The 21974-nt window shown below is 56.2% G+C and overlaps 1 protein-coding gene across 5 annotated transcripts; it reads left to right on the forward strand.

Moving 5' to 3' along the window:
- The first annotated feature begins 5674 nt into the window (after positions 1-5674).
- On the forward strand, positions 5675-20605 carry MVP (major vault protein). 5 transcript variants are annotated; one of them, XM_066576926.1, is made up of 17 exons: positions 5801-5865; positions 7547-7685; positions 7910-8105; positions 8552-8672; positions 8759-8890; positions 8989-9083; positions 9790-10026; positions 10200-10325; positions 10407-10565; positions 10970-11208; positions 11750-11947; positions 12639-12783; positions 12983-13194; positions 18804-18920; positions 19272-19398; positions 19479-19667; positions 19747-20605. In XM_066576926.1, the coding sequence occupies exons 1-17, from the start codon at positions 5859-5861 to the stop codon at positions 19882-19884; spliced, it is 2577 nt and encodes an 858-aa protein (XP_066433023.1). In that variant the 5' UTR covers positions 5801-5858; the 3' UTR covers positions 19885-20605. The 5 variants fall into 5 exon arrangements, with proteins under 5 accessions (XP_066433020.1, XP_066433019.1, XP_066433023.1 ...); XM_066576923.1 differs by having other exon boundaries at positions 5675-5828; positions 10200-10565; XM_066576922.1 differs by having other exon boundaries at positions 5798-5865; positions 10200-10565.
- Positions 20606-21974: the final 1369 nt, after the last annotated feature.

Here is a 21974-nt window from a genome sequence, read left to right on the forward strand (position 1 = left end):
ACGGCTCAGCAGACCGTATCACACAGGACAGGATTAGATACACGGCTCAGCAGACAGTATCACACATGATAGGATTAGATACATGGCTCAGCAGACAGTATTACCCGATATGATTAGATACACGGCTCAGCAGGTAGTATCACACATGTAGGATTAGATACACGGCTCAGCAGGTAGTATCACACATGTAGGATTAGATACACGGCTCAGCAGGTAGTATCACACATGTAGGATTAGATACACGGCTCAGCAGACAGTATCACACATGTAGGATTAGATACACGGCTCAGCAGACAGTATCACACAAGATAGGATTAGATACACGGCTCAGCAGGTAGTATCACACAGGATAGGATTAGATACACGGCTCAGCAGACAGTATCACACAGGACAGGATTAGATACACGGCTCAGCAGACAGTATCACACAGGATAGGATTAGATACACGGCTCAGCAGATAGTATCACACAGGATAGGATTAGATACACGGCTCAGCAGATAGTATCACACATGATAGGATTAGATACACAGCTCAGCAGATAGTATCACACAGGATAGGATTAGATACACAGCTCAGCAGATAGTATCACACAGGATAGGATTAGATACACGGCTCAGCAGACAGTATCACACAGGATAGGATTAGATACACGGCTCAGCAGACAGTATCACACAGGATAGGATTAGATACACGGCTCAGCAGACAGTATCCCACATGTAGGATTAGATACACGGCGCAGCAGACAGTATCACACATGATAGGATTAGTTACACGGCTCAGCAGGCAGTATCACACGTGTAGGATTAGATACACTGCTCAGCAGCCACTATCACAAATGTAAGATTAGATACACGGCTCAGCAGGCAGTATCACACATGATGGGATTAGATACACGGCTCAGCAGTCAGTATCACACATGTAGGATTAGATACACGGCTCAGCAGTCAGTATCACACATGTAGGATTAGATACACGGCTCAGCAATCAGTATCACACATGTAGGATTAGATACACGGCTCAGCAGTCAGTATCACACATGTAGGATTAGATACACGGCTCCGCAGACAGTATTACACATGATAGGATTAGATACACGGCTCAGCAGACAGTATTACACATGATAGGATTAGATACACGGCTCCGCAGACAGTATTACACATGATGGGATTAGATACACGGCTCAGCAGACAGTATCACACATGTAGGATTAGATACACGGCTCAGCAGGCAGTATCACACATGTAGGATTAGATACACGGCTCAGCAGACAGTATCACACATGTAGGATTAGATACACGGCTCAGCAGACAGTATCACACATAGTAGGATTAGATACACGGCTCAGCAGTCCTGAAGAAATGGTGGGGATTTTGCACCTGTTCTTCACCTGTCGGCTCTCACCTGTCCAGGTAAATACAGGTAGATCATATCTGCTGTGCTTCTCTTTTAGGCTGTGTTGCCCCTTACTAAGAACCGCTAGCACACGAAATTGCGCAGCGGCGGCCAGCGGTCACATGATGTTACCAATAAGGTCGATAAGATTGTGTGGCTGCCGGCCGCCGCAGTGGGTGGAGTCTCATCTGCAGGCCATTTCTCATACGTGGGACGCAGCCTTTTGACACATTCCAAAAATCGTGTGGGATGTGTGTTGCGAGACGCAGGAATGTGAACCCGCGTGCGTGTGAAGGGGTCATATACATCAGCAATTCTTTTCCCGTATCGCGGTGCAAAAAAAAATTGCGCCGTCCCTCAGAACGCCTCGCCCGCTGTTTTCAATGGGGCTGGAAAAACCTGACACGGCGTGAGATGCAAGGTTTCGCAAACAATGGGAAACGCTCGTTGATTCGGCTGCGCCGGAGGATCGCTACGACGGGTGTTGCGCTTTTGTGTGCGCATTTCACTGTTCTTCGTGCTCGCATGTATCTGCGCGCGCTAATAAACCCCAGCGGCTCCGCTGACATCGATGCGCGATTACTATATGCGGATGGACTCACCGTGCAGCGCGAATATGTTCGTGAGCGTACGCCCGCAGCCGGATTCACTCGACTGCATTTGCGTGCGCAAAACGCCGTGAACAGAACCCGCTGATTTCACAAGTATCTATTTTGCGTGCGCAATTCTGCTGTGCCAAAAACATGCAGCATTCTCTATTTTCCCGCACATTTACACCACGGAGCAGAACATACGGAAGTAATTGGCCTTTTCAGCGTACGGGACCGCGGCCGCGTTTTTTTTTGCACATGCGCATGATTTGCGTGGGTGAAAAGTACAGTAAAGACACCGCTGCGCACATGAAAGCGCAACAGGCGATGCAGAAATCCGCAGCACACATCCACACGAACTCGTATGCCTCCGGCCGAAGGGCTTATTCACACAAGTGTGCGCCACTTTGGTCCGCGAGAGATGGACCTCTGTGTGCGGGTCACATCTGGATGCACCGCCGCGGTTTTTACGTTGATCTGTCAGCCATTTTTTCCCATAATTCCCTGGCCGCTAATGATGGATTGCTCGGAGTCCATCCGTGTTCGCTCGATTTTACGTTTTTTTGCGCTCATTGATGTGAACGGACGGCTTGGACCAGTGCGGCGCCGCTGACTCTCATGGTCCGCGTTCCGTCAGTTACATTGTGATGAGGCCCGTACTCGGAGCGTGCAGGCGGCTCCGTTCTTCCAGGTCCCCCATTCTTCTGCTGGGTGCAGGTCCTGGCGGTTGTACCCCATCCCATGGATCACTATATATTCTAGTGACGGGCATCCTCGGCCGCACCCAGTTCTCGCCCACCTGGCGCACCTGTCGCTGACATCAGAGGGTTAAATGCTTACAGACGATATATGCAAATAATTGATGAGTACCGGAGGGGGGGGGGGGGGGGGGGGGGGGATGGGCCGGACACCCCGGGGCTCATCAGGGGGGATGTGCTCACATGGGTACGGCGGGCGCTGTGCCACCTCATCAGCGCCTGATAGCTGAATCACCGGATAATGAGACACTCTGCTTCCACTCCTTGTCATCAGCAGGATCTCTGCTTGCTGTCAGTGAACGCGGTTACGCTTTTTTGACATTTTCAATGACAAGAAATACAAGAAAATGTCAGAATTTGCAAACGCGAATTTCTCCTCCCGTAATTAACCAGCTGGTCTGGTCTGACCGCGACGACATCCTTTCACCGCTTTCCTTGTAACGGCGTGCGCACACACGTATATATAATGCTCCGCCCCCGATGGCCGGTCCCCTCGTTATCTCAGAGCGAGGAGCGGCCGTTGTCTTTTCGCTCCCCACCTAGACCTGAAATGCAGCAGAACCGGCTCCGCGCCACCCTCCACCGAGAAAAGTCAACTGCGTAATCCCCAGAATAACGGAGCGCCCTGCCGCACCCCGACCCTCCCGCACTGAACACACATCGCGCACAATGCGGTGACACGACGTCCCAGCCAGTGTGGGACTACAACTCCCAGCAGGCACCTTCTGTGCTTGCACACCTTTGTGGTGATTGAACCATAGAGTAGCGCAAATCCATTCCTAATTATAGATGGGTCGGTCACAGCTGAGGGTCCGTTACAATGTATCAGTCTTTGAGCGTGGCTGGAACTAGAACTGTAGCGGTTACCAGGGGGCCCGCAGGCCTGTAGGGCCACTTCGGTACAGGAGCAAGATGGTGGCTCTTGGCCATGCGCAAGTACAGTTGCTGCTACTCATCAAAAATCCCCGATGAGCTTGTATATATGGGTTCTGTAGGACTTAACCACTGATGATCTGTCCTCAGGATACGTCAATAGTTGATCTGCGGGGTCTACCGCTTGGGATCCCCAGTGATCAGCTGATATCAGGCCTGCTCTCTCAGTGTGGACAGAGTGGATGCGGACAGTGCTGTACTGGTTACAGTGGCCAAGGTTGGTATTGCAGGCTCAGCCCCCATTGAATACAATACCAAGCCGGCCGCTGCAACAAGTACTAAGCTTCAGCTTGCTAATATCAGCTGATCGCTGGGGGGCCCGAGTGGCGGATTCCCCCCAATCAACCCTTCATGTGGACAAGTCATCAGTAGTAAAGTCGTGGAAAACCCCTTTAAGATGTCCATGAACGCTCACCAGGTCGCGGTCTACCACCCTTCGCGAGGCTGCTGCGTCCCATGTCCAGTTCTGCTGGGGGCACCATGCAGTCAGAGCCCCTCCGTTAGAGGAGCTTCCCCATATGACATTGATCCCCTATCCAGTATAGCTGCAGGTCCGACAGGGGGGACCCCAGCAATCCCCAAACTGCCGCTCCATTTACTATGGGTCCGTGGGAGGTCGATGCGCGCAGAACATAGACCCATTGATTGCAGTGGGTTCGGTCACATATTTGTCCTGCGCAATTCAGTCGTGCCAAAAAACCCAAAGTGCGGCGCGCTCCGTTATCCTACACTTTTGCGCAGGGAAAGAACACATCCTGAACTCAGTAAACTAACTGGCCATTTCAATGAGTTTTTTTGCGCATACAATTGTGCAGACCTGTGTGCAAAACGCACGTTAAAAATGCTGCAAATACGCGACGCCCGATGAGCAAAAACACGGCGCAAAGACTCATACGCTCGTGTCAATCCGGCCGTCATACCGCGGAGGGAAGCTTTAACATGTGGAATTTCTTCTTGCAGCTTTGAGGTAAGACGTGCGGATTGTAACAGGTGAGGAAGTCAGGCTCCATGGGATAGGACGGACGCAGAAATGTCCGTGCGGACTGATGCCGGCCGCGTGACAAGGGCTCCTTCACACTGGCGAGGGCGATCATGGCCCGATATCGGGCTGCCCACCATGTGAAAGCAGCCTCACATCACAACAAACAAATTCCGCACGATTTTCACGCCAGTGTGAAGGCAGCCGAAGGCGGGGCCACACAGGCAATAGAATCACACCATTCTCGTATGATGCGAAAGTGCGTGAAAACGCAGAATTATGAAACACGCGTTTTTTTAGTGGTTTCCGTCACATTTGCAATGTTTTCACTCATGCACAGTTGCACGAAAAAAATAATCGCGGCGCGCTTTATCTTTGCTCTATGCGTTTTTTAATGTCCCATGTTTCCCTATGGAGCCTCCGTTTTATCGCAGCGCACGGACTTGTGATTTTCGTGCGATGTGATGCGTTTTTAACATTAGAAAGTCCTATTGTCTTTCTCGCAATAAAAAAAGCGCAATGTTTTTGCGAGAAAAAGCATCGCTGACGCTCAGACATCTCAGGAGCAAAATAGTGATATTGCCGCAATTTTCTCTCGATTTTCCTCACTTTTAAAAAGTGCGAAATGCAAAAAGTCGCCAATTTTGACGCAAAACATAACGGTGCAAAAACTGGCGACTTTTTGACCCCTGAAAACCAGTGCATAGCGTTTGTAAATCCCCCACTGCGCCCCCTGCAGCTCAATAGTTACACTCAATCAGGCGCCAGTCCACAAGGGCCGGCAGCCGCCCCCAAGGCTGCGTTCACATGCAGTGTTTTTTTTTCCTTTTTGAACTAAAGATTTAAAAACGCCCACATTTTTCTCGTGTTTTAAAAGGAAACAAAAAAACGCAACCATTTTTTTTGCTGTAGTTCAAAAATGCAGCAAAAGCTCCGAGTGCGAACGCAGCGTAACATTCGCAGTTTGCCGGGCAGAACCTCCCGGCAATTAGAGCGAAGTCACGGCATGAGCGGCGCTGCATCACTGCCAGGAAGATATCGCAGAGCGTTTAACCCTTGGTGCACTGCAGTATTTGTTCGGCCACCTCCCATAAGGAGTTAATAAGGCAAGGAGTGGCCGCCGTCGTCCGCCCTCCTTCTACTTCCTCATCTGCTGTGCTGGGAGCGCTGGGAAGGTAACTGGGACTTGTTGGGGGTCTCCCTGTATGACAGGTGGGTGACGGGTGCCCAACTTCATGGGAATGTAAACAATATGGGGTTGTACCCAGGGGGGCTTCTTCAGAGCAGCTCTCGGCCGGCCGGCAGTGTTTTGGGGGGGGATACTCCAATCCTCCAGCCGGACGGGACGGGGGGGATTATCTCAGTTTACGTGTTTTCCTGGCCATGTAGGAAGGCAGAGGCGTCCGGCCGTTATGTGGCGCAGTTTGTACGTGTTCTGACTGATGTCGTGTTACACGGTACGCCCCCCTAAGTACAACTGTTGGGGCTTCCCCTGTTATGTTGTGAGGGGACCGTATAGCGCTTCTCTAGGTGTAGCTTCCGCCCGACCTGACCTCAGGTGTGTAGGGACCTAAGTGCCCTCGGGGTGGGGCGGTTGCTGCGGTAACCATACAACGCCCTACGGCTGTCGTGTACAGGTTCAGGTAACCGCCTTGTCACCGGCCAGCGTGTCCCTCCGCGCCCGAAGTCCCATCAGGTAGGAGAATATACGAGCCGCCCTCCAGGTAACTGATAGGGAATGATGGAAGTTTACACAATGGTGAAATCTGTCGCCTAGTAACCAGTGCGCCATTTATGTAGGGTGTAGAGGATGATAACAGAGGGTCTTCTGTAGTCCTGGTCAGGTTAGAACCCACTATTAGGGGCGAAACCGCGATCCTATCCGGGCCGTGCTGGGGGATTGGTTTATAAGGATGCTCTGATCAAGTGGTATAATTGTACGCCGTACCTTCTGGCCGCAGCGCAGAGTAACTGTCCGCCGTGTCTTCTGCACGCCGCACTGTATGACTGTACGCCGTGCCTTCTGGACGCAGCGCAGAGTAACTGTACGCCATGCTCTCTGGACGCCGCGCTGTATGACTGTACACCGTGCCTTCTGGCCACAGTGCAGAGTAACTGTACGCCGTGCCTTCTGGCCGTTGCACGGTATTACTGTCTGCCGTGTCTTCTGTCGTCCGCCGCCGCACGGTATTACTGTCCGCCGTGTCTTCTGTCGTCCGCCGCCGCATGGTATTACTGTCCGCCGTATCTTCGGTCGTCCGCCGCCGCACGGTATTACTGTCCGCCGTGTCTTCTGTCGTCCGCCGCCGCACGGTATTACTGTCCGCCGTGTCTTCTGTCGTCGTCCGCCGCACGGTATTACTGTCCGCCGTGTCTTCTTTCTGTCGTCCGCCGCCGCACGGTATTACTGTCCGCACAGTATAACTGTCCGCCGTGTCTTCTGTCGTCATCCGCCGCCGCACGGCATTACTGTCCGCCGCCGCACGGTATAACTGTCCCCCGTGTCTTCTGTCGTCCGCCGCCGCATGGTATTACTGTCCGCCGTGTCTTCTTTCTGTCGTCCGCCGCCGCACGGTATTACTGTCCGCACGGTATAACTGTCCGCCGTGTCTTCTGTCGTCGTCCGCCGCCGCACGGCATTACTGTCCGCCGCCGCACGGTATAACTGTCCCCCGTGTCTTCTGTCGTCCGCCGCCGCATGGTATTACTGTCCGCCGTGTCTTCTTTCTGTCGTCCGCCGCCGCACGGTATTACTGTCCGCCATGTCTTCTGTCGTCTACTGCCGCACGGTATAACTGTCCGCCGTGTCTTCTGTCGTCCGCCGCTGATGCACGGTATTACTGTCCACGGCCGCACAGTATAACTGTCCGCCTTGTCTTCTGTCTCCCTCCAGTCCTGTCCGGCCTAAGAATGACTGAAGAGTCCATCATCCGTATCCCCCCCTATTTCTACATCCATGTGTTGGACCAGAACAGCAACATCTCCCGCGTGGAGATCGGACCCAAAACCTACATCCGACAGGACAATGAGAGGTGAGGCGGGACGCTGGGGGTATGTATATTTAAAGGGCAGCCCCATTCGCATCCGATCTCATCCTCTCTGGTGCTGGGACCCTCTGGAGTCGCATGGTGAAGTAATGTTCTAATTGGTGGAGTGAATCATGTTCACCTGTGGGAGGAGCTTCCCGCTTTGCTCTCTGTCACCCCCTGCTGAGTTGTGTGTATTACGACGGATTCACTGTAGCCATATTTTGCAGGGTTCTCTTTCGCCCGGTCCGCATGGTCATGGTGCCTCCGCGCCATTACTGCGTGATTCAGAACCCGATACTTCGTGACAACGGGCTCAATATTCAGTTCGATGACATAGGACAGGCCAAGCTGCGACATGGAGACCAAGAGATCCGACTGACCCAGGATCCGTTCCCCCTGTACCCGGGGGAGGAGCTGAAGCAGGTATATATGTATATGAATCTACTGCTGATTGTCGAACTACTGGACATGATTATATCCTCTAAATGGCCCCTTGAAGCCAATCAGAAGTGAGCCCGCCCCCTGACTCTGCAGAAACCGGACTCTTCCTGTTTGTCAGGAGTCAGGCTGCAGGGAGGTCATGTGACTGCTCTCAGCTCTGCTGAGTGGCTGAGGGCTCACGGAGGGGAGTGGCATATGCGACCTTTATATTTCAGTCCCTTAATGAACATTTTAGGGGGCCATTTAATGGAAGCCATTGTACCCACTGGTGGTGCCAGGCATGTTATATGGCATATCCTCAGGATTCTTGATGACTGGTGGGGGCCGACTGGCAGGACCCCACAATCTGAAAGTGACGGCTCATCCCAAGTATATACCATGCCTATACTGTACTTGGGGTAGGTTTAACTCTTTCCTCCTGGGCACAGGGTGTCAGCCCGCTGACCGTGGTCCTCCCCAACACCGCCCTCCATCTGAAGGCTCTGCTGGACTTTGAGGATGACAACGAGAAGTTTGTGGCCGGTGATGAGTGGCTATTCGAAGGTCCAGGTATGATCTTATGCAAATTGGATAATTGTTGAAGGTGCGCTTTTATAAGTGGGGGCTCTGAGCTGTGACCTAATGCCCCCCTATAGGCACCTACATCCCACGGAAGGAGGTGGATGTGGTACAGACAATCCAAGCAACAGTGATCCGACACAACCAGGCCATCCGCCTGCGGGCCCGCAAAGAGTGCCAGGACCGAGAGGACCAATCCAGGGTCACTGGTGAGTGTGCGGTGGTCAGCTGTGTATGGGGGAGGGGGGCTTGTTCTTTTTGGCTCCTGCGCTGCAGATCTTGCTGACTACTTATCTTCGTCTTGTAGGGGAGGAATGGCTGGTCAAGAAGGTTGGAGCGTACCTTCCAGGCGTATATGAAGAGGTCGTGGATATTGTGGACGCTTTTGTCCTAACAGACAAGGTAAAGTATGACATTGCTCTTCATTGCCTGTGCGATATTGTGCTACTGGGTGCAATCTATACAAGCGGAGCTGCAGTGTAAATCATGAGGGAGGGACACAGAGGAGGACCTCTGATTGGCAAGGAGGTATATTTCAGATTCCAATAAACCAGGCCACTAAGTTTCTTCTCTCTGTTTGTGTCAGTCTGTCTCTGACCAGAAGTGTAAATGAAGGCATCACTCCCATAGATTTGACTGGGAGTGATGCCTTCCAATACACTTCCAGTCCCGACCCCAAAGAGGACATCTGGCTTGACTGCACAGACAGTGGGGCAAGGATCAGCTGGTGAAGATCCTGCGTGGCGGACCCCTGCCAATCTACTATTGATGGCCTATCCTAACGATAAATTATCACTAGAAATAACCTGGAAAACCCCTTTTTAGCATTGCTGGTCATGTGCTCTGGTCCGGGATGCCAGGCCTCGCCTTTCCTTCCTCCACAATAGGAATATGACCATGTCTACTATAAGTAATCCATGTCCTAAAATGGGCAATAAAAGAAATCCTGTTAGTGCCAGTTGCAGACGCTCGTCTCCTTGTACCTCTAATCACTTTCAACAATCCACTTGACATTGTGCACTTACTGTCATGGTCATTATATCATAAAGGTGGGTGGAGGGTGAGAATAGTTGATGTCAATTGAACCTTTCTTGGCAATGTCTTATAGAAAGCTCTTCACATCCGAGCCACTAAGACGTTCCGTGATGAAAAGTCCAAGCTGCGGCGAACTGGAGAGGAGTGGTTGGTCACCATGGATGACACGGAGGCCTACATCCCCAACGTGTACGAAGAGGTGGTGGGAGTGGTGGACATCACAACGCTCAACAGTCGGCAGTATTGTGTTATCCTGGATCCTGTGGGTGCAGATGGAAAACTACAGCTTGGACAGAAGAAAGTTGTGAAGGTAACGTGGAGACTCTAATTCCCCTCGTAACGAGGCGTCAACCAAGTACCCAACGCACGTGTATGAAGCTCTGCCTGTGCGCTACCAAATATTTCTTCTACTAGACAACTTCGCCCATTGATCTCTTGCTTTGAGATTAGTATCTCGTTAACCTTAATCATCTTCTTTTCCAGGGAGAGAGGTCCTTCTTCCTGCAGCCTGGAGAGTGTCTGGAGCTTGGAATCCAAGATGTCTACATCCTGTCCGAGGAGGAGGGTCTGGTCCTAAGAGCCCTGCAGCTCCTGGAGGAGAAGGACGAAGTGGGTATCCAGTATGGAGGTGATCATGGGCTCCTTTTTCCTCTTCACTTCCATCATTCTCTTTCTTGCATCTTCTCCCAGGATGGGAATGAAGTGGAGCGAAAACCTGGAGACCGCTGGATGATCCGAGGTCCCGTAGAGTATGTTCCCCCGGTAGAGGTGGAAGTTGTGGTGAAGAGACAGTCCATCCCCCTGGATGAAAATGAAGGCATCTATGTGCGAGACATCAAGACGGGAAAGGTTAGTAGAACTATCAGTACCGCCATCATCATGCAGGTAGCCATCTTATGGTCGGCCATATTTGTTTCCACTGTTTGGCCTCACGTGGGCGGCCGTGCCCCAGTTGTATTTTCGATCACTCAACATTGTGTCCAGAAATAGAATATGGGCCGCGCTAGGTGAAATCCTAGACCAGCTGCACCCCTATTCCCAACAGCTGACATGGTCAATTATCATTACAGCAATTAGTACGTTTAACCCTTTCCTCTCGTGTACAACGTTTTAGACCTCATTAGTCAGAATGACCCCGTCCCAGGAAGATTTTACTTCATAGGAGCATCCAGGGACTCCCTGAGAATATCTTGAGGTTCTATGTAATAAAGCCTGTGTAGATGTAAGATGTGCACTAAAGGTGTCTCCACCAGGTGCGAGCGGTTGTCGGACACACCTATATGTTGACACACGACGAGGAGCTGTGGGAAAAGGAGCTTCCTTCCAACGTTGAGGCTCTTCTGGCCTCTGGGAAAGACCCTGTAGCAGACAGATCCACTCGTGGGGCCAAAGCACAGGAGGGTCAACCGCGAGACAAGACCAAGGTGGTCACCTACAGAGTTCCCCACAACGCTGCCATCCAGGTGTATGACTACAGGGAGAAGAAAGCCAGGTGAGCCATCACCAACTTGCCCGTCTCCTCACTGGGCCGAGTGGTGCAGTCAACCAGCTTGGAATGTAAAGGGAAACCACAGTCTATCCTCTGAGTTCTGCCCTGTAGTCCGAATGTCACCTGAAGGTTTCTGGTTAATAAATATCAGGCAGAATGCGGTGCGGCATAACGACAATCCAAGATCTTGCTGCCCCCCCTCAGCAGTGGGGTGAAGCTAGCATATTTCCTGCGACACGCGGTGCACTGCTTCACGGGGCGCAGCCTCTGGCCTCTCCTGGGCCTCCCACCTGCATCTGTGTGTCTACATTGTGGACACAACTTCACATGATCTACTGTATATAACTACAGCTTCCGATAGATATGGTCTGAGCAAGGCATCATGGGACATGTAGAGATACTAGAGTTATGACCTGCAGACTTATATCAGAGTTATCTAGATTAGAGGTCATCTACTCTAGGTAATGTGGTTAGGTCTGGGGATGTTGGGTATGATATCATGTACCAGTTGGGGTTAATATTTAACCGTCTTGCTTTCTCACAGGGTGGTGTTTGGCCCTGAGTTGGTGATCCTGGGGCCCGATGAGCAGTTCACGGTTCTCAGTCTCTCAGGAGGAACTCCCAAACGCTCCAATGTCATCAAGGCCATTTGTCTCCTCCTGGGTCCGGACTTCTGCACCGACCTCATCAATATTGAGACAGCGGATCACGCCCGGCTCCAGATCCAGCTGTCCTACAACTGGTGAGACGCAAAACAGGTCAATGTGTCGCCATTGTACGGAGGTCACGAAGAGGGTTGATATTTATAGGATTTCCTTCTGTATTGCTGGAGGTTTAGTTCCTCCTTCACTTTCTTGGGTGATGAGACATTTTTGTACTCTGACTATTTCCCGTCTCTGGATTTACTCATCGGTGAGAAATTTGTAGATTCACCCCCCCCCCCCCCCCTCTCTTTTTGGTTGCCAGAATGCTACAGAAGGACTCTTAAGATGAAGCAATGTTCTAAAGACCCCCCCCCCCCCTGCCCCACTCGAATAACTCATAATCAGAGGACACAACTGCATCAAACCTGCAACCTCTTGTAGAAGCCATCAGAGATTGTATATACTCACCCGTGCCCCTGCACTCTCACAGCCAATCGGCACATCCGAGAGGAGTCACCTGACACACTCCCCGCAGTCCTGTTTCTAAATAGTCAGGGAGGCGGAGCTTGTTTCAACGGCCATTTTGAGGGTGAGGTTTTACCCACCTTTTACAGATTTATGGGTGTTTTGCCCCAGGGAAAGGTTGCAGGTCCCATCGGGGCTAATTAGGTGCAAGATGTCGTTATGACTGGTTGTAAACTGCCCTTTCCCCAGCCAGTAGTGATGGCGGCTCGCCCCATGCTGGTGACATCTCGTCGGGCTACTGATCCTGTTTTCCGTCCTTTGCAGGCACTTTGAGATCAAGGATAAGGGCGATGAACTGGAAGCTTCGAAGGTTTTCAGTGTCCTGGATTTTGTGGGTGACGCCTGTAAAGCCGTTGCCTCGCGGATCAGAGGCGCCGTGGCCTCAGTGCAGTTTGATGACTTCCATAAGGTGAGAGGGTGGCGGATGGGTGCTTTTAAATGACTGGGGCCCCGAAGATGACACTAGGGGCCTAAAGATTTCCTAATGATGGACGGAAATGCCATCTGGATATAGAGGAGGCCTCTTACCCCCATTTTGGCCCTGTAACGGTTTCTTGGTCTTCTTTGCCCATCCCGCCCCGACTGACCAGTTCTCTTCTCGTGCCCAGAACTCCAGCCGCATTATCTGCTCGGCCGTGTTTGGTTTTGATGATTCAGTGAAGATCCGAAGCTCCTTCAAGTTCCCGCAGAATAACCTGGTCATCACCAGTGTGGACATCCAGTCCGTGGAGCCTGTGGACCAGCGCACTCGGGATGCCCTACAGAAGAGTGTGCAGCTCGCCATCGAGATCACCACCAACTCCCAGGAGGCAACAGCCAGGTGACCACAAGGATTTTGTTTTTTGTTTAATAGCTCCCTCCTAGTAGTAGCTGTATAGAGGAAGCGCCCGTTCCCTAGTGGTGGCCGCTGTCTACAGGGAGCACCCCCTCCTCCCTAGTGGGGGTGGCTGTCTACAGGACGCGCCCCCCTCCCTAATGGTGGTGGCTGTCTACAGGACGCGCCCCCCTCCCTAATGGTGGTGGCTGTCTACAGGACGCGCCCCCCTCCCTAATGGTGGTGGCTGTCTACAGGACGCGCCCCCCTCCCTAATGGTGGTGGCTGTCTACAGGACGCGCCCCCCTCCCTAATGGTGGTGGCTGTCTACAGGACGCGCCCCCCTCCCTAATGGTGGTGGCTGTCTACAGGACGCGCCCCCCTCCCTAATGGTGGTGGCTGTCTACAGGACGCGCCCCCCTCCCTAATGGTGGTGGCTGTCTACAGGACGCGCCCCCCTCCCTAATGGTGGTGGCTGTCTACAGGACGCGCCCCCCTCCCTAATGGTGGTGGCTGTCTACAGGACGCGCCCCCCTCCCTAATGGTGGTGGCTGTCTACAGGACGCGCCCCCCTCCCTAATGGTGGTGGCTGTCTACAGGACGCGCCCGCCTCCCTAATGGTGGTGGCTGTCTACAGGACGCGCCCCCCTCCCTAATGGTGGTGGCTGTCTACAGGACGCGCCCCCCTCCCTAATGGTGGTGGCTGTCTACAGGACGCGCCCCCCTCCCTGGTGGTGGTGGTGGTGGCGGCTGTCTACAGGACGCGCCCCCCTCCCTGGTGGTGGTGGTGGTGGTGGCGGCTGTCTACAGGACGCGCCCCCCTCCCTGGTGGTGGTGGTGGTGGTGGCGGCTGTCTACAGGACGCGCCCCCCTCCCTGGTGGTGGTGGTGGTGGTGGCGGCGGCTGTCTACAGGACGCGCCCCCCTCCCTGGTGGTGGTGGTGGCGGCTGTCTACAGGACGCGCCCCCCTCCCTGGTGGTGGCGGCTGTCTACAGGATGCGCCCCCCTCCCTGGTGGTGGTGGTGGCGGCTGTCTACAGGACGCGCCCCCCTCCCTGGTGGTGGTGGTGGTGGTGGTGGTGGCGGCGGCCGTCTACGGGGAGCGCCCCGCTCCCTGGTGGTGGTGGTGGTGGTGGCGGCGGCCGTCTACGGGGAGCGCCCCGCTCCCTGGTGGTGGTGGTGGTGGTGGCGGCGGCGGCCGTCTACGGGGAGCGCCCCGCTCCCTGGTGGTGGTGGTGGTGGTGGCGGCGGCGGCCGTCTACGGGGAGCGCCCCGCTCCCTGGTGGTGGTGGTGGCGGCGGCGGCCGTCTACGGGGAGCGCCCCGCTCCCTGGTGGTGGTGGTGGTGGTGGTGGTGGTGGTGGTGGTGGCGGCGGCGGCCGTCTACGGGGAGCGCCCCGCTCCCTGGTGGTGGTGGTGGTGGTGGTGGCGGCGGCGGCCGTCTACGGGGAGCGCCCCGCTCCCTGGTGGTGGTGGTGGTGGTGGTGGCGGCGGCGGCCGTCTACGGGGAGCGCCCCGCTCCCTGGTGGTGGTGGTGGTGGTGGTGGCGGCGGCGGCCGTCTACGGGGAGCGCCCCGCTCCCTGGTGGTGGTGGTGGTGGTGGTGGCGGCGGCGGCCGTCTACGGGGAGCGCCCCGCTCCCTGGTGGTGGTGGTGGTGGTGGCGGCGGCGGCCGTCTACGGGGAGCGCCCCGCTCCCTGGTGGTGGTGATGGTGGCGGCGGCCGTCTACGGGGAGCGCCCCGCTCCCTGGTGGTGGTGGTGGTGGCGGCGGCCGTCTACGGGGAGCGCCCCGCTCCCTGGTGGTGGTGATGGTGGTGGTGGTGGCGGCGGCCGTCTACGGGGAGCGCCCCGCTCCCTGGTGGTGGTGGTGGTGGCGGCGGCGGCCGTCTACGGGGAGCGCCCCGCTCCCTGGTGGTGGTGGTGGTGGCGGCGGCGGCGGCCGTCTACGGGGAGCGCCCCGCTCCCTGGTGGTGGTGGTGGCGGCGGCCGTCTACGGGGAGCGCCCCGCTCCCTGGTGGTGGTGGTGGCGGCGGCCGTCTACGGGGAGCGCCCCGCTCCCTGGTGGTGGTGGTGGCGGCGGCCGTCTACGGGGAGCGCCCCGCTCCCTGGTGGTGGTGGTGGTGGCGGCGGCCGTCTACGGGGAGCGCCCCGCTCCCTGGTGGTGGTGGTGGTGGCGGCCGTCTACGGGGAGCGCCCCGCTCCCTGGTGGTGGTGGTGGCGGCGGCCGTCTACGGGGAGCGCCCCGCTCCCTGGTGGTGGTGGTGGCGGCGGCCGTCTACGGGGAGCGCCCCGCTCCCTGGTGGTGGTGGTGGCGGCGGCCGTCTACGGGGAGCGCCCCGCTCCCTGGTGGTGGTGGTGGCGGCGGCCGTCTACGGGGAGCGCCCCGCTCCCTGGTGGTGGTGGTGGTGGTGGTGGCGGCGGCCGTCTACGGGCAGCGCCCCGCTCCCTGGTGGTGGTGGTGGTGGCGGCCGTCTACGGGGAGCGCCCCGCTCCCTGGTGGTGGTGGTGGCGGCGGCCGTCTACGGGGAGCGCCCCGCTCCCTGGTGGTGGTGGTGGCGGCGGCTGTCTACGGGGAGCGCCCCGCTCCCTGGTGGTGGTGGTGGTGGTGGCGGCGGCTGTCTACGGGGAGCGCCCCGCTCCCTGGTGGTGGTGGTGGCGGCGGCTGTCTACGGGGAGCGCCCCGCTCCCTGGTGGTGGTGGTGGTGGCGGCGGCTGTCTACGGGGAGCGCCCCGCTCCCTGGTGGTGGTGGTGGTGGCGGCGGCTGTCTACGGGGAGCGCCCCGCTCCCTGGTGGTGGTGGTGGTGGCGGCGGCTGTCTACGGGGAGCGCCCCGCTCCCTGGTGGTGGTGGTGGTGGCGGCGGCTGTCTACGGGGAGCGCCCCGCTCCCTGGTGGTGGTGGTGGTGGCGGCGGCTGTCTACGGGGAGCGCCCCGCTCCCTGGTGGTGGTGGTGGTGGCGGCGGCTGTCTACGGGGAGCGCCCCGCTCCCTGGTGGTGGTGGTGGTGGCGGCGGCTGTCTACGGGGAGCGCCCCGCTCCCTGGTGGTGGTGGTGGTGGCGGCGGCTGTCTACGGGGAGCGCCCCGCTCCCTGGTGGTGGTGGTGGTGGCGGCGGCTGTCTACGGGGAGCGCCCCGCTCCCTGGTGGTGGTGGTGGTGGCGGCGGCTGTCTACGGGGAGCGCCCCGCTCCCTGGTGGTGGTGGTGGTGGCGGCGGCTGTCTACGGGGAGCGCCCCGCTCCCTGGTGGTGGTGGTGGTGGCGGCGGCCGTCTACGGGGAGCGCCCCGCTCCCTGGTGGTGGTGGTGGTGGCGGCGGCCGTCTACGGGGAGCGCCCCGCTCCCTGGTGGTGGTGGTGGTGGCGGCGGCCGTCTACGGGGAGCGCCCCGCTCCCTGGTGGTGGTGGTGGTGGTGGTGGCGGCGGCCGTCTACGGGGAGCGCCCCGCTCCCTGGTGGTGGTGGCGGCGGCTGTCTACGGGGAGCGCCCCGCTCCCTGGTGGTGGTGGTGGCGGCGGCTGTCTACGGGGAGCGCCCCGCTCCCTGGTGGTGGTGGTGGTGGCGGCGGCTGTCTACGGGGAGCGCCCCGCTCCCTGGTGGTGGTGGTGGTGGCGGCGGCTGTCTACGGGGAGCGCCCCGCTCCCTGGTGGTGGTGGTGGTGGCGGCGGCTGTCTACGGGGAGCGCCCCGCTCCCTGGTGGTGGTGGTGGTGGCGGCGGCTGTCTACGGGGAGCGCCCCGCTCCCTGGTGGTGGTGGTGGTGGCGGCGGCTGTCTACGGGGAGCGCCCCGCTCCCTGGTGGTGGTGGTGGTGGTGGCGGCGGCTGTCTACGGGGAGCGCCCCGCTCCCTGGTGGTGGTGGTGGTGGCGGCGGCCGTCTACGGGGAGCGCCCCGCTCCCTGGTGGTGGTGGTGGTGGCGGCGGCCGTCTACGGGGAGCGCCCCGCTCCCTGGTGGTGGTGGTGGTGGTGGTGGCGGCGGCCGTCTACGGGGAGCGCCCCGCTCCCTGGTGGTGGTGGCGGCGGCTGTCTACGGGGAGCGCCCCGCTCCCTGGTGGTGGTGGTGGTGGTGGCGGCGGCTGTCTACGGGGAGCGCCCCGCTCCCTGGTGGTGGTGGTGGCGGCGGCTGTCTACGGGGAGCGCCCCGCTCCCTGGTGGTGGTGGTGGTGGCGGCGGCTGTCTACGGGGAGCGCCCCGCTCCCTGGTGGTGGTGGTGGTGGCGGCGGCTGTCTACGGGGAGCGCCCCGCTCCCTGGTGGTGGTGGTGGTGGCGGCGGCTGTCTACGGGGAGCGCCCCGCTCCCTGGTGGTGGTGGTGGTGGCGGCGGCTGTCTACGGGGAGCGCCCCGCTCCCTGGTGGTGGTGGTGGCGGCGGCGGCCGTCTACGGGGAGCGCCCCGCTCCCTGGTGGTGGTGGTGGTGGCGGCGGCGGCCGTCTACGGGGAGCGCCCCGCTCACTGGTGGTGGGAGCAGGTATCATGTAACCCTAAGGTAATGAGAAGAGCAGTGGATGACCCCCCTCCACGGACTGTTATATTTCTTCTTCTGGAATGTTCCTTGGTGCCGTGTTCTGTGCTTCATATTTGGTGCCTGTAGTTCCCTGTGAATATAGCATGGGTGACCCTGAGAATCAGATCGGGCAGATAGATCGCTGGCAGATCCTTCAGTCGTCACATTCTCAGCAGCGGTGAGCGAGAGCGACTGAACATTTAGTGTTAAAACCTAACGATTAGCGAGTGGGTCAACGATGAGTTTCATGTCTGCATGAAATGAGCGATAAGTGAACAAATTATTGTTGGCCGCTCTTCCACTAAATGATCGTTCAAATTCTACCAATCCAACGATTGATTGAATTATTTTTTTTTGAATGAAAAGGGGTGACCAAATAACCATGTATAAGTACATGAGGGGACAACACATGGATCTCTCCCGCGATCTTTTTACACCCAGGACCATGACGGTAACAAGAGGACATCCGCTACGATTAGAGGAAAGTAGGTTTCATCACCAACATAGAAGGGGATTCTTTACTGTAAGAGCAGTGAGACTGTGGAACTCTCTGCCAGAGGAAGTGGTGATGGCAAAATCCATAGAGGAGTTTAAAAGGGGACTTGATGTCTTTCTGGAGAAGAAGGATATTACAGGATATAAATATTAGGTTAATTATTAATCCGGGTATATAGGCAGGTAGGTACTATTAGGGGTTGATCCAGGGAACAGTCTGATTGCCATTAGGGAGCCGGGAAGGAATTTTCCCCCAAAATGGGCTAATTGGCTCCTGCCTCTTGGCGTTTTTGCCTTCCTCTGGATCAACAACACAGTAGGATAGACAGGCTGGACTAGATGGACATTGTCTTCATTCGGCCTTACATACTATGTTACTATGACTGGATGCATCGCTAATTATTGCCCCCACCTCCCTGACGGAATAGGAACATTTTTTAAAAAAAGTTTTGGGACGCTGATCTAAACCTTCTGAAGCGTCACACAAGGGTTAAAAGAAGTTTCCTGATGTTTTCTATGTGCTGTTGCATTTCTGAACCTGCAGTGCCACCCTGTGGTGATATTGGGTACTGCACCAGATAGTTTTTTTTTGGTTTTGATCATTGATTTTTGCCTTCTGTTCTGCTGCAGACATGAAGCTGAAAGACTGGAACAAGAGGCGAAGGGCCGACTGGAGAGGCAGCGCATCACGGACCAGGCGGAGGCGGAGAAGGCGCGCAAGGAGCTGCTGGAGCTGGAAGCACTGAGGTATGAGAGGAGGACAACCGCATAAGGCCCACCCCTAATACTGTGACCGCTGTCATACAACACCATGCGGCAAGGGCATGAGGGAGTCGCTGTAGTAGGGAATTGCTCTTTATGCAGTTGCCTTGTATAGAATTGTAGGTTCGAGAAATTGATGCTGCACTTTGAAGGGGTATTCCGACCGCAGGATATGTCACAGGTGTCTGATAGGGGGTCTCACCTGTCTGGAGGTTGGCGGTCCAGCATGCAAGTTGCTCTCCATTATAGTCAGAGTTCTAGCCGCGCTCAGGACCCCCTCCAGTATTCACATGTCTGGTCAGAGGACCACCTTAACCTTCTATTCCCCATTACCAGCACTGTTGTAGAGAGCACTGGAGCCGCCAAAGCCGAGGCGCAGTCCAAAGCGGAGGCCGCGAAGATCGAAGGCGAGGGAGCCGTGCTGCAAGCCAAACTGCGGGCAGAGGCCCTGGCCATTGAAACGGTGAGCAGCACGTGGGCAGTGCCAGGCGGGTCCATGATGGGCGCAGCTGTCTCCTGACCATTTTCTTGCCCCATACACAGGAGGCGGAGCTGCAGCGGCTGCGCCAGGCCCGTAGCGAGGAGCTCAAGTACCTGCAGGAGAAGAACAAGCTGGAGATCCAGAAGGATCAGGAGCTGGCCGAAATCGCAGTCAAGAAATTCCGGGGGATGACTGAGGCTATTGGTGCGGGCACCTTGAGGGACATAGCGCTGGCTGGGCCGGAGCTGCAGGTATGTGACGCCGTCCATGCTCCGCACTGCGCCTTATTCAGTCTGTGGGGGTTTACGATTTAACTCTTTGTTTTCTCAGGTGAAGCTGCTGCAGGGTCTGGGAATCCAGTCTACTCTGATCACGGACGGTTCCACTCCCATCAACCTCTTCAGCACCGCAACCGGACTCCTGGGCCTTCCCAGCACTGTGCCCCCACCAAAGGAAGGAGAGAAGTGAAGGGACCCCAAGTCCAGCTCTGCCATGTGATCACCCCTGGCCTCCGCCCCCTCCCTAAAGTCCAGTCCCAGTACATGCTATTGTGTGTGCTAGTCTGGGGTCCTCAGCAGTGCCACGGTCTATCCTGTAGCCGCATTGGTCATTGCTCTCCAGCAGTGCCATGTACTATGCTGCAGTTCTGCTGGCGGTTGCTCTTCAGCAGTGCTGCATACTATCCTGCAGGTTTCTTAGCAAATTGCACTCTATAGCAGCGCCATCCACTATCCTGTAGCTCTGTTGGCGGTTGCTCTCCAGCAGTGCCCTCCACTATCCTGTAGCTCTGTTGGCGGTTGCTCTCCAGCAGTGCCATCCACTATCCTGTAGCTCTGTTGGCGGTTGCTCTCCAGCAGTGCCATCCACTATCCTGGAGCTCTGTTGGCGGTTGCTCTCCAGCAGTGCCAACCACTATCCTGTAGCTCTGTTGGCGGTTGCTCTCCAGCAGTGCCATCTACTATCCTGGAGCTCTGTTGGCGGTTGCTCTCCTGCAGTGCCATCTACTATCCTGTAGCTCTGTTGGCGGTTGCTCTCCTGCAGTGCCATCTACTATCCTGTAGCTCTGTTGGTTGCTCTCCAGCAGTGCCCTCTCACCCCTCCCTCTCTTCCTCTATGGATCTTCTTAGGACTTCCAGTGCCTTGAGCCTCTTGTGGGGCGGAAAACACCAATAAATCCAGAAACGGAAAATCGCCTGTGTGCAGCGTCTTGTGTGTGGGGGATATGTTATGTATGTAATCACACCAGCAGAGGGCGCCATCTATATACTAGTCAGGTCAGTCTGCAATCTGATGCTATTACAGTTTATATATAGACTGGAAACCTGATCCTTCCCACAGCTGAGGGGTTGCTACAATGTATCCAGTCAGCACAATCCTCTGGGGACTCCGGACTAATATATTTTGTCTGCACTGATACATTGTAACAAACTATCAGGTGTGTGAGAAGGATTGGGTGCGGCTCGTGCCCCTGCTAAGGATGTTTCCATTCACAGATATCAAGCAGAGCTCTTGAAAACGCCAAGAAAGTCTGTTAGGAAGTCACAGAACTTAGAATGAGAGAACTGAGCTTTAATGATATCACAAGTAAACTGTGATGTCACTCCGATGGGCGGGGCAGAATCTGAACTAGAAGGAAGATGGAAGCTGCTGCCCCCTGCTGGTTGCTCTTCTTGGGATTGGGAGTCGTGATTGCAGGCAAGTGGCTGCTTGTGGAAATGAAGGGTTAATGAGATACGTATTTAAGGAAATGTCCAGTCCCTGATGACCCCTACGTAGTCTCTGTACGAGCGATGGCCCCGCCCACTGCGGAGGTTCTATGCTTCCGGACAAACTCAACTTTGCCATTGCCCCCCTGACAACTAGTTCCCACACCAAGAGCCCAAGAGCGGTGTCAGACGCCACCCTCCTGTTACTTCTCATCCCCCCCACAGTCATGTGACAGCTAAGCCCCGCCCAGGATAAGAAAGATTTAGGAGTCATTCACACGAGCGTATTTGGGGGGGCATTTTCTGTGCCTCCTGTGGGTCTCCATGAATGCTGCTGCTCCTTTTCCTCACAGGCCCCAGGCATCCACGTCGGGACGCTCTTGTGACTGCGCCCCATGACTCCAACCCCAATGACGCCATGTTTTTTGACTACGCCGATGATGACAAAATCAAGAGCAATGAAATAGCGAAGTTCATTGGAGAACGCCCAGTCATCCGCTCCGGAGGTAAAACCCACATAACGCAGCCACCTCTATGAAGGGCTAAAGGCTGTTCACAGACATATTTTCCGCTGATCATATACGGACCCGCTAAATTGAATTTGTGTATTCAGACGTGCGGGAAAAAAATAGCGTTGTGTGCTATTCTATTCTCTTCCGTATCACGAACCAAAATCACCCATGAAAGCCTATGGGAGTGTAAAAAAAAAAGAGGATTGAAACCGGATGCCACGCGTGTCGTCACTGCGCTCTTAACGCACGTAGCTGGCAGATGGTAATATGGAGCGTGAAAACCGCAGTGAATACGGATGCAACAAGGACATAAAAAAAACTGCACCAAAAGGGCACAGAT

The sequence above is a fragment of the Eleutherodactylus coqui genome, chromosome 8 (assembly GCF_035609145.1).
Source record: "Eleutherodactylus coqui strain aEleCoq1 chromosome 8, aEleCoq1.hap1, whole genome shotgun sequence".
NCBI classification, from domain to species: domain Eukaryota; kingdom Metazoa; phylum Chordata; class Amphibia; order Anura; family Eleutherodactylidae; genus Eleutherodactylus; species Eleutherodactylus coqui.